Source organism: Aptenodytes patagonicus, chromosome 3 (genome assembly GCF_965638725.1).
Source record: "Aptenodytes patagonicus chromosome 3, bAptPat1.pri.cur, whole genome shotgun sequence".
Taxonomy (NCBI): Eukaryota; Metazoa; Chordata; class Aves; order Sphenisciformes; family Spheniscidae; genus Aptenodytes; species Aptenodytes patagonicus.
In genome coordinates, this window is record NC_134951.1 from 7850453 (window position 1) to 7865695 (window position 15243).

General features: G+C 44.6%; 1 protein-coding gene across 3 annotated transcripts in view; it reads right to left on the reverse strand.

The window, feature by feature from the left end:
• Nucleotides 1–15243, reverse strand: part of PTCHD4 (patched domain containing 4) — a 93585-nt gene that overhangs the window by 64437 nt on the left and 13905 nt on the right. For all 3 annotated transcript variants that reach the window (XM_076335420.1, XM_076335419.1, XM_076335418.1), the window contains one exon: nucleotides 2317–2797. In XM_076335420.1, the coding sequence (XP_076191535.1) occupies nucleotides 2317–2797 (481 nt within the window). The remainder of the gene's footprint in view (nucleotides 1–2316; nucleotides 2798–15243) is intronic.

Consider the following 15243-nt stretch of genomic DNA (forward strand, 5'->3'; position numbering starts at 1 on the left):
GTTATAGAAGCAATCCTTGCAAATATCTCACTTGAAGGGAGTTTTTTTCTTTTCTTTTGCTCTTGGCAGTGGCTGTGACAAGAATGACAGTGCAAAACACAACAGAAAGTTATAAACATTACTTTTCTTCAAACAGCAAACAAACTCCTGGATTACCACCATCCTAGATGGCAAACTGAGCCACTCTGCTTTCAGAAACTCGCACCCTTGCCTCATCTGGCGGCTGCCGGGAGTGTATAAATCGAGTGCAATGCTACTGCCATTTCAGTTGATGCTGCTGGCCTGTATAGATGCTGATGCTTTTGAGGTCAGCCCGAAGATGAGCTTCACCTACAGGCATTGTTTGGGGCTCCTTGGGCGTGACAAATTTGGGACCTGTCAAGCAAAGATGGGTCACCCTTCTCTACAGCTGTCTAAAAAGGGACACCAACAGAGGAATAAACAATTGAGGGAAGGTGTTTTTCATCACTTCAGCGTTTTCTTGCCTTTACTTCAACTTGCTGCACAAGCAAGGCAATGCCATTTGGCCCCACTCTTTGATACGCTCCTCCTGACACCCAACAAAAAGGTTGCCGTAATCTGACAACAACCATGAGCTCCTCCTTCCCCGCTGTCATCCTTTTCTCCATCCTGCCACACAGATCTCTTTTTCCAAAGCCCACACCCCTTGCTCAGGTTGGGATCCACCCCTGTCACAACCTGGCACGTTCTCTGCTCCTCCTGCTGGCCTCTTCCCCCTCTCAGCGCTTTCTTTCCAGCAAACTCTCTTACACTGCAGAGCTGTGCACAGCAGCTGAAGAGTTGGCACAGGTCAGACCGTGCCAGGGGCCATTGTCACAATTTAACAGTGCAGATGATTGAATTAGAGGCTTTGGCATGGCTTTGTTTATCAGTATTAATGAGGCTGAACCAATCATGCAATTCCTTGGGGTCTTTTGCCTCACTCTTCCCTTTCCCTTCTGGAATCTCGACCATCCACTCCATCCCATCCTTCCCACCTCAGCCAGCTGCTCCAGAGATGCTGGGTGCAGGATTGGTGAGGCCATGGCTCAGTCCCCTTGGTTAGTGACACAGATGCATTTTCAGGAGACAGACAAAATAGGAGGCGGGGGTTGGAGGATGCATACACCTACAGGACTTTTCTTGAGGGGAAGAGCAAGAAAATGTGGGGGTTTTGGGGTTGAGCATTTTAGGAAAAATATAAGACCCTTCTCCAAACCTTGACTCTAGCTTGTGGCTTTGCATATTTAGTTATCTCTCACTGTAACAGAGGACTGGGATTGAGTACTACAAGCATGGATGGAATTTAAGAAATTAACTGTAAAGATGCAGAGTTCTGTCCACAGGTAAGATTTCCTGCCATCAAAAAGCCAGCGTGAAGGTTTTTGGGTCTGGGCAGCCACTGCTGAGATTTTACATAGAGAGTCGTCGCTGGGGTTCAGGCTCATGATACGGAGAAACTCTGACAAACTTGGATGTGATTGCACTGAACAACGCTGCCTCAGCAAGCCGTTTTGGGCACGTTTCCCTCTCCCCTTCGAACACACCTTCCCAGCAAACTCATTAACCACACGGATGCACTAAAAGTGCTTGGAACAGAAATGAGAGCAGAAGGAATGAAAACAATTCTTCTACTAAAAGAGCTGGGGTTTATGTTTGTTCTTCGTCTGCACCTTCCCCTGCCCAGGTGCGACACAAAGGAAATCTCTGCAGCTGATTCGGGACTTCACAAACCGAGGGATTATGTGCTACCGATACTGACAGGCCCCTTTACTTGCAGCCCGGCAAACACCACAACAGTAATCTCCTCTCTGAGATAAAGTGCATCAATCTTATTCTTACACCAAGCTGTTCCCCTCTGCCCCTCCGACAAAGCTGGAAGAGCAGCCCTCCTCGGGAAGGATGCTAACATTTTTCCCTCCTCTGCGCCCTCCTATTTTAACTTACTCTTTCGGCTGGCATCCCATCAAAGTCAGGCCAACATATATCCATTTTCTGTGCTGAGCTGACTAGTTTTCAATAACAATTTCTCCTTCGTTTTGTAACAGAGATCAATAAAACTGCCCCTCTCTCCTATTGGCCGAGATTCCAGCAACGTCATTTGCTCTTTATTGTTGCTACTGCTTTGTTGTGTTTCCCTTTTTCTTTTTTTTTTCCTTTTTTTTTTTTTTTTGGCAAGGCACAGATCTATTTAACAAGATGAAAACGACTTAGACTTTCACTCAAGGTAAAATCTGCACTTTATAACCCAGGATGTAATTTACAATCCTGTCATTAAGCTCTGTTAATCCTATTATTATGAAGATAAATAATTACCCATAGCGAAGAAAGGGATTCCCAACAGAGTAGAATTATATTTTCCATCAGTAATGAAAAATATCCCTGCCGCAGTGACACTGGAAATACAGATAGTGAGTACTCCCAAGAGTCCCAGGAAAGGTTTGCTACGCAGGCAGTCCTTCATGGAGCTCGAGAGGGTAGCAGTCAGGAGAATCAGCATCAGGCTCACCAAAATCTTGCCCCTGGCCAAGAGACTGGTCTGGTGGAAGTCCTTCCAGAGGCTAAAGGACGCTAGTGAGTAGAGCTGCAGATCTTGGTGATCCAGCTGCATCTTGTGCATCAGTTTACAGAATTCACTCTCCCATTTCTCCCCAATGAGGTCCTGGGTGACAGAGCCATACGTTTGGAGGTAGTAAGTGATTTGGATGGCTCTGGCTGATTTGACTCTCTGGTCCTTGCTGTTTGGTACTTCCATGACCCCTCCGAGCTGGTGGCCAATAAAACTGCTCCTTCCATCCTGGGAGGGAAAGTAAAAAAGATGAGCATGTGGTTATCCTGCGTAAGATGTGATACAGTGATACCATTTGACGCTGCCTTCCTTTCACAGACATGCCAAGAGCTCGACTCAAAGGCCACTGCAGTCAACAGCAGTCGTGCCATTCACGTCAGCGGGCTTTGGGACGCATCCTTATTCCCTGCCACAATTCTCTTCCTTACTCATTATAGACTCATTAGCAATTCTGTGCTGCAGTTCAGGGACTGCCCAGATATTCATTGCGGTCCCAGATGTTTGGGGACTGAAATATAGCATGCGAGCTCCTCACCCTGCGGGAGAGGATCGCTTTTCCACATTTTAACTGTGACAGAAAACAACAAACCTCCAATTACTGAAGTATGAAATGTTTGAGATGAAGATCAATTTCTGGAAGATTTGTGATTTCATGACACTTTGGAAATGCTTTTAAAAAGCTGGAAATGTACGGAAAATGAGGCCTGGTTCCTCAGTACACAGATGTAAATGTAGATGGATCCAGTTTAATAGCTACTCTGGCTCTAGAACAATATAATTAAAATCAGACTTTTTGAATTGTTTATTTGAAGTTTCATGGATTTCTATCAATGGCACAGAGATAAGAATCTACCTTACGCCTTGATTTAGCCAGGATTTGTTTTTTTATATTCGAAGAACATAAACCTTACTCTGCTCTCAGTTATTTCAGTGTATGCTAGGACATAAAAACTCCATGACAATCAGTAAAGGACACATCAGGTGCACTCAGGATCAGCCTCCATCTATTTACAAGACCAGACTACTTTTTTGTAGAGTTATGTGGTCCCATTTGGATGTTTTTTTTTTTCTTTTTTTGTAAAAAAGGTTTTGTAAGAAAGGTCCTTGCTTTTTAGCCACTGGTTATTCTAGTTCTCTAGAATAACTGTCATGTGCCCCTTTCAAGACAGGGGAAGCTTGTGTGGATTTAGATCAAACCCAGTTGCAAACTGAGGGAGAAGATTGAGCAGATTGGATAAAAATGTCCTAGCACAAGTAATCTCTTTGATCAAAAACTCTAAACCCAGGGATTAAATGTCTGTTACACACCAAAAAACAACACTTTGCTTTTTTGTGTGTAAATGGGATTAAAAGTTTTCAGATTTCTTTCCTCTTGTATTTAATAAAACCATAATATTATCAAGCCAGTTAATATATGAAATATCTTGCAGCAGCGAGTTCACATGAGATAGTACTCTTTGCTAGATGCGCTATGGGAATGAGCTGACTGACAGCCTGAATTTGGGAGATGCTCTGCCCTACACACACACATGGAAGCAGTCATCTGCAAAAGGCTAGAAGCGTTTGGGGGAGACACTTTTAACATCTATTACATCCAACATTAACCGTTTCTAGAAACACCTGTGCTGCACACAGGTCATTATCTGAAATTGCCAGACCTGCGCGCCGTAATGATTCCCATCCTAAGGAAAAATCAATGAAGCAAGGTACCAGGCTTTATGAAACATAGATGTCTTCCGGGATGTCTGCTCATAGAGCAAATAAATATCAGAGATTGAGAGACAGTGCCGAAAATGTTTTATATACTCACCCTGCCTTGTCTCTGGTATGTAAAGGAGGTAATCCTCCCACTGAGAAATTTCTGCCCATGCCTGCTTTCATGGCAGGAGCTCACACTGTTTTCAGCATTTGCCTGCCACAGCCCAGGGAACATGACAAAGTGCTTTTCAGAAGTTAATTTTTTCCCTATTCCCAGTTGTTATTTCCCATTGAAATAATGGCTTCTGGCGAGGTATCCTGGCACGAGGTGACATGAAAGGTGATTTGCAGTCTAATGCCAGCTTCTCAAACCACCTGAAGCCTCATTGCAAATGTCATATAAGCAGAGACAGCTAGCACAGAGGGGCAGCTGGTGCTGTTTGGACTCCAAAAAATCCTCATCTCTGGCATTTCATGTTAGAATCCTGTTTTGATTCATTATTTCTATTTTTTTCTAAGGAGGGGTCACACCTGACACTCACAGACTCACAAAAGATACATTTCGAAGCTGGTAATTACGGTTTGAGCAATGCAGTCACTGCTCACGTCAGATGCAACTTCGCAGTTAAAAATCCCCTTTGGCACTGCTTTGAAATTTTAGGGAGAAATGTCATATTTCCTCAGTATATATGCAGTGTTGACATTCAAACGTTTTCAGCCACTGCAGGATACTTTAGCAGCACAGCTCCAAACTCAGACAATGGACTGTAATTCAGATTTCATTGATTCACTATGCAGCACGCACGGCAAGGTTATGGGAAACTTTGCGATGACCATCTGCCTTCCTCTGCGAAAGGTGCACGAATGACGGCAACATTTCAAAAGAGGCAACAGAGCAGGCACAAATAAATCATGTTCTGCTGTATCTCCCATGAAACAGAAGATAACGGCTATTTGTTACACTGATGTACAATAGGGCACCCAGCTCATATGTCAGCAAAATAAAGAGCGAGCTTTCAGATGGAATCAAGGAAATCACAGATGCTGAATTGCTTTGAGGTCGTTTTGTCCGTCCACTTCTTTCCAAAGGCAGATCGTTTCCTATCTACGCAAGGGTTTTGCCTTTGCTGCTTTTATAGCATGTAAACACGAACCTGCCACCACGGCATTTGGGAAAATGGGGCCCTTTTCTAATACAGCTCACATACTGGCTTTGCCAAATGCTCCAAGCAAGAAAAAGGTCCTGTTGTGCTAGGTGGGGTTGTCACACCAATGGTTACAATTCCTCAGCAAGGAAGACAGAAGAAAGATGGGAAAAAATATTGCCTTTCATCCCATTTTACAGATGGAGACTGAAGTGTGGGAAAATGAAGACCCAGCTGCCAACATGACTTTCAACATTTCCTAGAGGCCTCCAAATCAGGGACCTAACTACCTCTTGTCTCATGGGCACTTCAGGGGAGTTATTCAACATCCCATGTTCTCTGTTGTCCTCCAGGACCAGAACTGACAGATGTTGCTGGCCCTCACCTTCCCTTGGCAGCCCTTTCACAGCCCCACAAACACCGGGGCTCTGAGCTTACCCGGCTTTTCACCTCCTTGCCTAGGACCCGTCACCTCTTGGTGAAAGAAGGAGACATGAACGGCTAAGCTCCTGGGCTAAGCTCTAAGGTTTGGGAAACAAAATGAGGCCACAGTGACTTGTATAAATGAGGCCTGAAGACCAGGCAGGTTTTGAACAAGATCCCTCATTCTGTCTAGTTCCTCAATGAAAAAAAGCACTTTCTGCTGTTAATTAGCACATCCTTCCTGGTATATGCCTACATGATGCTATTTTTAATTTCGTAACAATAGTTTCATGTTTCAGAGTACAAATCCCTTACACATTTTACCTACGTATGTTGCTACTCTCTGATCTTATACACAGAAAAGCAAACTCAAAAAATACAGTAATAATAATACTTATTGGTATAATTATTAATGGTTCATCATTTTACACCCATGTATCTCCAGAGGATCTACAACACGAGATGATAACTGTCTTTAGCAAGGTCACTTGCATGGCTGGAGCCTGAATTTCAGATTCCCAGGCTGTGTCTATGTGTCTTTCCCCCTTTTTTTTTTTTTTTAGTCTGGTGAAAACTTCACAATGTCTGTTCTCCCAGAGGACAAAAAGGGCCATCGTCCATTCTGATGGCAGCTAATTTTCTCCAGACCTGGGCATCTTTAAAAGTGGCATGAAATATCGATCACTTGCTGGGGGCATGTGATATTTGATCTTAAACAGGGGCCAAGCAAAAATCTTTGCTTTGATGGATACTATTAAATTGTTTTTTTGTGTACTCCCTTCTCTTTTTCTAGATGCCCCAAAGCCATTTGGTAGATTTAGACTCTGAAAGGGAGGAAGACAAGAACTAAGGACTCTCAGAAGAGTGAGAGATGACAGACATCAACAGCATCATCCACCTTTTCCCCCAGGATGATGGATTTTGCCACCTGCGTTTATACAGACCTGGCCTTGCACGCAGTTGAAAATCCAAACTCCTTGTCTGTTCAGCAGTAAAAATCACTAATGGTGAATGGATGGATGCAGAATAAACCCCTAATATATTTCAGGCTAAAAACTCATCTGTAAAGGATGCTTGGACCCTTAATATCCTAAAAAGATGTGTAAATGGCATGGGGATATTTGGCTTGCTCCAGAGCTGAGTGCAGGACCTCTCAGGTTAAACAAAAACAGCTGCTCCTACTGAGCAAAACATCTTTTGCTGGTGCTAATGTAGGCATAGATCCTCTCTGCATGCAGCCCAGAGGGATACTAGCAATACTCCCTTACTACTAAATTACCTGGGACGCTTTTTTGTTTCCTTAATAGTTTCAGTGCGGCTGCTGCAGCCCTGACTCCCGTCTCCAGGGTTCTGTGTGGTCCCTGCCCGCTGCCACACCAGCCCTGGGCAGATCGCCTTCTCCTCCCTGCTTTGAATGGCACCAGCTTCCACTGGCTTCCTTCTCATGTGAAAAACAGAGGGTTTAAGGTATTTTTGAGATGGCATGGCTCCTGCCTTTCCAGCGCCCTGCTCTGTGGAGGCTGGGGCTGGTGAGAGGTTTAAAAGTCATTTCAGATCCCTGCAAGGAGAAGAGGAGCCCTGGTACCCTACTGCCAGATCACTCTCATTCAAGTACATTCACAGAACCTTTGCCAACAAATTTATCTCTATTTTTATTTTTCTTTGACTGCTACCTCTTATTAACTGGAGTGATGGATAATTATCAAGCTACATTCTAGAAATGTTAGGATAAAACATGCAATCCTGGTTAAACTCTGTTTTACCTTAAAAGCTTAAAAACATTCAACAGGGGGCAACCAGGAATGTCTGTCAAAATATATTGTGTGATAAACTTCCTAATGAGATCAGTGCAGTTGTTTCTCCCCATGATAAGGACATTCCCACTCTACCAAACATAGGCCATAGAAAGTGTTACACTAAAATCCACAGAGGTTAGGATGAAGTCAGTTGCTTTAGTTCAGCTTCAGTTTTCAAGGTAAAATAGAATAAAAATCCCCTTTCTTTGAGGTATTATTTAAAGGCCAACATATTTGGTTGCTCCTACCTCCCACTAGCTCATTGTAAAACTTTGGAGGGAGTTTTTTTCTCCCCAACCAAACTGATTTCTCTGTCCCTGTCCCTAGTATAGTTATCCATGGAGACCTTATACCAGCTGATCCCTATTACACAGCCACCAATTGCCAACAGTTCCTGAAACATCCCTTTCAAATGGTTGCACGTAACGCTGATTTATGTCAGCACAGCAGTTTTCCTGCCCTCAGAGCTGTGTAGGTGCTCTTGCACACCCACCAGACTGCTTGCTGTGCTTGTCTCTGTGCAGCTATTCTGTATGGCTCAGCAATGGAGAAAGAGTCCAGGGCAAGTGAGCCCTGAGGGCAACGCATTTGAGGTAAAACCTCCGCTGGCTGGGAACAGGGATGCAGCAATGGCCATGTGGTCTGTTCACTCAGCAAAAATTAAATGTATGAAAGTGGCCACGAGAAGCTATCCAGGAAATAATCCTATAGGTCTCTGCTGCAATAAAGAACAATTCAGTTATTTCCAGCTATCCGGCAATGATGAGGTTCAGTTTACCAGCTAGTCAAACAAATTTGTTTTTCAGTCACTGGGAAGAGTCAGGCACATCCAAACAAAGGATGATCCAACCCACCAGGTACAGGTAAAAAACAGACTTGCCCTCTGCAGTTGCCTGTCTCTGTTTACAGCAGAGGCACAAGATTACTTAAGACTTGATCCTAGATTTTGTCAGGCGAAAAAGTTAGGAGAGATTAACTCACCCTCAGTGGCAGATGCAAACACAAAACTAGCAACTAGCTGACCTGTCTTGTCATCCCTGGCTCATATTGGCCCCTTCACAGGCATGTCCTGCATGTTAACAAACATACAGACCTTGAGCCCCTCCCAGGGAAATCAAGGATCACCAGAGTTATTTTTAAGTGAAGGAGACATGTACCCAGAACGTCCAAAAGGCAACCAGAACTGTCTGGCACCCCTTTCTGATGAGTCTGGGCTCATGCTCCTTTCCTTTACTGCTTTGGGTTTCTAGTTTTTGATCAGCTAATTTGAAAAGAGGCAAGAACAGGAGAAAAGTATTTCAAGAGATTTATATACTCTAGGATTAATAACAGAGAATAAGAGAAGTGTTCCTAATGCACATCTATTCCTTCCAAGTAAATCAAGTTATGGAGGAATTTATAAGGGTGCAATAACAGACTGTGATTGTTACTGAAGACCTTTTCTGTGTGGAGGAGCTTCTGGTGCTGGACACACTGTATTTCTGAGTGGCCCTCTCCAGTTTGCTCCTTCAGTATCACCCCATCAGGTTTTCAGCTGTCAAGGGAGGGGAATGCCAGAGGGAAAGCAGAAAAGGCTGTCCCTCCACCTTTGCTTCCCCTGCACATCCCTCAGGAATGAAAATACAGGATAAGCCCTCTCCCTTCCAGACCAGCTCACTCCACACCAAGCTTTCCCTCCTAGACTGTACTTCACCTTTACACCCTTTTCAAGCCTCCTGTATTCTTTGTCCTATCTTCAAGCTCTTCATCGCTCAACGGAAGAGCTCGTCCTTCAATCTCAAGGTCAGATTCCCATTCGGTCCATCTCAGATCCCATCCCAGTTCTTCTGGGAAAAGAGGGGTCGATTTACTGCCCAGATCACTCCCAGCGCAGCTTTGTCCCCAGTTGTCCTAAACTGCACCCGTGCACCCAAGGACACAGTGGTGCCCTTGAAGCTGCTGAGTAATACCTATGTTGTCTGTGATTACACACCTCCCCTACGTGGGGAAGGGTATTGCTGGAAGATGGGGGGTTACAGACAGCACAAAGAGGACCGCAAGCACTGGGAGGTAATTTGGGGGCACAGCTGACCTATCTGCCTTCTTCTCCCCTCCACCAGGAGCAGGATCACCGTGAAATAGCACAGCAGTGAAATAGCTTTGGCACTGACAGCTCAGGCAGCGGCAGGTGAGTTGGTGGCTGCACCCCAGCCCTGCGAGATGGATTCAAGGGTGAAGGGCACAGATGGCTTTGGGTGCCCAGTGGCCTGGGGACTGGTGAGATGGCAGGAGAGGAAGCCCTGCAGTGGGTGGCTCAGCAAAACTTGGTGTCAGTGACATCAGTTCACCTTCCACAGGAGATTTGTGTCAACAGGACCTCTCAAGTTGTAGGTAAGCCTGGGTGTGTAAACCTACCAGGTCAGGTCTTAAAATACTGCTGTCCTCTTGTTTCCAGCAGGCACAGAGCCGCAGCTCCCTCCCCACTTTATATTGCCCTTTGAGCTTGTGCTCTGCCCTGTCCAGGATCAAAAGCCCTTGAGGCAGTCACCTTGGGCTCAGCCCTCTGCTTTTCACTGCCTGTCCCTGCCAGTGGAGCTTCCCTGGTACCACAGAGCAAAAAGTCAGGCTGCACCTAGCCCCTAAATCCCCCAGGATGAAGGATGATGGTAAAAATAATCACTGCAGACCAGCACAGTTTCCTCTGCCCATCCATGAATGGGTTCCTGTCGGAAGGATGGCTGTGGACAAACTAAGCAAGTGGGAAGTGTGCTTTGTGGGGGGATTTGTGTAGCAAGAAAGTGGTCAATGATGCAAAAGAAGTGGAGTTTGTTGTGACTGTAAAATAAAAGTGGGGCTATGGAGTGGGGTGCCCTAAAGAGACTGGAGGTGTGAAAAAGAGGGAGGCAGGAAGGAGAAAACACAGGGTGAGGGGTAACAAAGCAGCAGTTCTCATTGCACGCTGACCACCCAGAAAGAGGGCAGGAGAAGGCAGGTGGGAGCAAAGTTGCTTTGACATCCTCCTGCAAAGCTGTGTCTCCCGTGCCCTGTGCCGCTGTGCCAGTGGCAGCAGACAAGCACAGCCCTGCACTGCAGTCCCTGCTTCAGCTCTCGCCACCTTCCCATCCCCCTCCAGCCTCCCTCCTTCCCACCTCCCCACAGGGACCCAGACCACACGGTAGCATCAAGCAGAACGGCAATAACTCAGGGCTGGGTTTAGCTACCCTAAACTGATCCCCCACCCCAACAGAAGAATAGGAAATTTCAAGCATTTCCACCCCAAAAGTCACACTTCAGGCTGGGTAGCACATGAGTTATTTCTTCCTGCTAGCGTCTATCTGCTCCCGGGCATCTGGTTTGCAAGGTCTACACGGCCGTATTGTGCTGCCCTAGACCCGTGTGTAGGGACCCGTACAGCGGCAGGAGGATTCAATGCCCATCCCCAGCTCTGAGGGTCTCCCCAATGGCCTGTAACAGGTCGACATGCAAAGGGTGAGCAGTCGGGGAAGAAGGAGAGGGTGGCATGAATAACTCCAGCTCCGTCTCTGGTCTGGAAAGAAGCAGGGACTTGGTTTACGGGTCAGTGGCTTCCTCTCAACATGCACAGGACCATGCCCTGATTACTGGAGATTTTTGGCTGCATTCCCCCACCTGCACTGTTTGCAGACCAGCTCTAGAGCGCGGCAGGTTGATTCAGCTAACCAGGAGCTTTGCACTGAGGTGTGGGAATTTCCTCAAAAACAGTTTTTCTACCCCAGGACCTCCATGCTTCTTCACATCACCAAGCAGGACAGTGTTCATATTTTTCATATATTCAAATCCTGCTTTATGACAGACTTCTGTGAGGAGGTGCCACATGGGTTTAGGAGGGGAAATCCAAGCTCCTGCATTGCATGGTACAGTTGTGGTCCTCCACCTGTGCAAACTGGGACAACATCTAGGCCTCTGCCAGGTGTTAAGCCATGAAGAATACCCAGGTCCAATTAAAAAAAAGCTGAGTTTGTCTCCCTACCTTAGTGTTCATCCCAAAGGATTTTGTTTGTGCCAAAGAGAAACGTAGGAATGAATCACTAAGGAGACAGTATTGCCTCAAGGGACATGTGCAAAACACCACTATTTTGGATATATACAGTTAAACACACTCACGTATGCAGGCATGTGTGTGAAGAACAATTTTACTATCTCTCATATTTCGCAAACTCTAGAAATCTACAGCATGAATACTTTATATTAAAGAATACTCCATGATTTCATCCACAGCGCAAACTCAATATTAAAAATGTTCAAAGGAATAAAATTACAAAGGGAGTAAGAAGACAAGAAATGCTTTTTCAGTGTGGGCCAGTGGTCCATCTAGCCCAATTTTCAGTCTCTGTGCATTTCTAAAGCATGACACACCAAGATAGTGTCTTCCATAACATGGCTGGACGATGCCTTTGGGAGTCTCATAGTTATTGTGGATTTTCCAGCTCTTCAACAAACAAAAAAGTGAAATGAGATGCTGGGAAGGGAGAGAAAGAATGCAACTGTTCATTTTTTAACACATAAATTCTTCTCCCAAATGCAGGGATTTGAAAGAAATTGGCAATTAAAAGTAAGCAAGATTAATGAATTAAAGCTATCTTGTGCCCCAGTGAAATCTGAGAGAGTTTTGTTATCTGAAGAGGGTCATCATTGTTTTCTCCAAATGGGAGTAAATAGGACAATATTCCACCAGAACGCTTTCTGTCTCTTATGAATGCCTAATCTTAAAGCTTTCTTCAAGTCCATGGAGTTACAGGCTAAGCAAGAACCTAATTCCTAAAGTAAAAAAAAAATGACATCAGAAAATACTAAAAATCAAGAAAACCTCTTTTCTTGTTGTCTTTCCATATCAACAAAAGCAAAAAGGCACAAAACTGTTTGCAAAACTTCACCACACACTTCATATGCACAAGCTGAAGGGTTTTGGGGGGATGAGAATGGGATCCAATAATTGTCCCTAAAAGAAGATCCTAAAAAGGGGTCACATGTTTTCACTGACAGGTTTGTAGGCCCTCTTGCTTTGTGTGCATCCTACTGTGTACCTCATCTAATTGTTTTCCCTACACCGCTTGAAGTCCAATACACACAAGAAATAGGAAGAACACCTGCCAGGAAGCAAAAGGAATTGGATTTGCCTGGTTTTATTACTCCACCTAAAGGAAATGTTAAAAAATAAACAGCAGAGAATAAAAAGTGAGGAGTAAAGCAGATCCAAAGGAATCATTTAAGCTCTTACAATCTGAAGTTTCAATAATGGCACAGAAAATGGTACTTTTTTCTTTTTAAATTATGTTTTATGTTGGCAAACATCTCTTTAATTTTCTCTTTTCTCTGCTCTTCCTGGTTTCTCTGGGGACCAGCAGCCAAAGTACTGAAACACTGCGATAATGTTTTATCAAAGGCAAGAAGAAAAGAAATAACTGAGAATCAGACAGAACCAAGTGTGATGTGGCAAGATTTTGGGGCTAGCATGGTTTTGAGGTTAAATTCCAGCTAAGCAGTTTGCAGGCTTAACTAAGCCTAGCCTTCGAATGCAAAGCGCTGCTGCGTTCCTACCCAAGTCCTATCGGGAGCTTCCACTCTTGCAGCGCTCAATAAGATATAACAAGGCACTGCACAAAGCATATGCAGTTAAGAACACTTAACACTTCCAGCTGAAAATTCCTCCTTTTTAAGAGAAAATTAATCAGTTTTCCCTCTTTTGTTTTTAATCTCAAATTTGGCATTGTGAAGCAATTTCTCTACCCTGAAGCATCCCCCCCTTCCCTCCAGCACACACTGGTTTTTAATGAGTTTGGCCATTTGTTAGCTGGAGACAGCCAAAAAAATGTCTGGTTTCAGATGTTTTTCCTTTTTTTCTCTTCCTAACATTGGACCAGAATCTAGAAAGGGGGAGTGGAAATAAGGCATTTAAGTAGGCCTGTATTTAAGCATTAAAATATAACTGAAGCTGGGGTTCTGGATCTGCATATGAGATAGCTGACTCCCACCCAAGGTACTTTTGAATTCAGTACGTTCAAAGAGAGTTTTCACCCCCACGTATGAACATCATCAGGTAGTTTTTATATTTGTAAAATCTGTCTCAAGCTCACCTTGTAACACGTGCCCTTCATGATAAAATCTTATGTTCTTAGTAGCCCATAGAGATGAAGGTGCTGTCATGTGTGATTCTCTAGCATGTTTTCTTTAATTCTTATTCCAGTCAAAAAAGTAAAGCTCATGGCATCATCTTGACTTTGGGCTTCTCATTGCCTCCCATCACTGGGGAGTTTGCTGACATTATGAGGGCCAGCTTTTCTTTATTTTTTTCAGCCATACTCTGTGGGACAGGGTGTCTCATGCTGTCTCAGACGGTACAGGGCACATTTGCAATGATAAACAAGTGTTAAACAACAGCGTGCGACAACCTGAAAATTTTAAATCAGTCCAAATTCTGCATCTAGAGATTGCAGGAGTTGCTAACAACTGCCGCTGATCAAGCTGCGCGTGCTGGGAGCAATTCATCTTGATGCAGCCTTTGTGCTGCTGGGGCCTGGGAGGACCCACATGAGGTACAGCAGATGCTGAGGTCTCAGTTCAAACCGTAATCACTGGTCACCAGTGAGGTTCTGGCATGGCCCAGGACCTTGCTGTGCAAGGTGCTGTGCAAACGCACAGCTGGAGAAGCTACCCACGCTCCAGAGATCTTCCCATCTGATGCTGAAGTTTCCTTAGTCGCTGTATTTCACAGTACGAACTGGCGATGCTGCCAATGGAGGGGTCCCTTCCCTCTCCTTCCTGATCCTGCACCTCCTCCCTGCCAAGCTTGGGAGCAGCAGTTCATGTGGCATGTGGTGAACTGGACTGGAGAACTAATCCAGGTTTATGCAAACTCAATGGGAAGGAAAAAAGAAAAAGAAAAAAAAGGTTTAATTCCCTCCTTGCTGCCAGCTGGCTCAGGGTTTCTTTAATTCCTGTGCTCAAACCCTGTAGTCCGGTGGTGGTGTCAGCTATGTAACACCTGAATAGCTTCATCCTCAAGGTGGCTGTATTTCACAGCTGAGTATTTGTCCTTTCGTGCGAGTACACAGCAGCTATTAACTTCAAGCAGAGTTTCTGATTTGGATGTGCCTCTTCAGCCAGAACAGGACTCGAAACATGAAAAGTCAGAATTTAGACTCTGAGGCCCTGCGTGAGGCTGCCTAACCAAACCTGCCAGGTTAGCAATGCCAGGACTACCAGGCTGCCTGCTCAAGGAGAAGAGAAAAACGGAGCATCTCTGGAGGGCAATTTTGATCTTAAATGGACTGAATCTCATTCTTAGGATTTTTAGTTCTCCTAAAGCTTACAATGTCCCAAACCCTAATTAAGTACCTTCATTAAATGCTTAAAGTTAGGTTATATGTGTTCCTAGATTTATATGTTAATGTAGCGCTATTGTTAGGAATGAGTTCAAGATACCAAGTAAGATGAATATTTGTTACTGTGTTACTTCTGAAGAAATGTAGTATACTCACTGTAAATAATAATAACAACAACCACCACCTTTTCAACTTATCTGAGATGTTTCCCTGCAAAACATTGATTTTTTTCCCCCCAAAATAGACATTTTACGGTTACTTTAATGTAATAC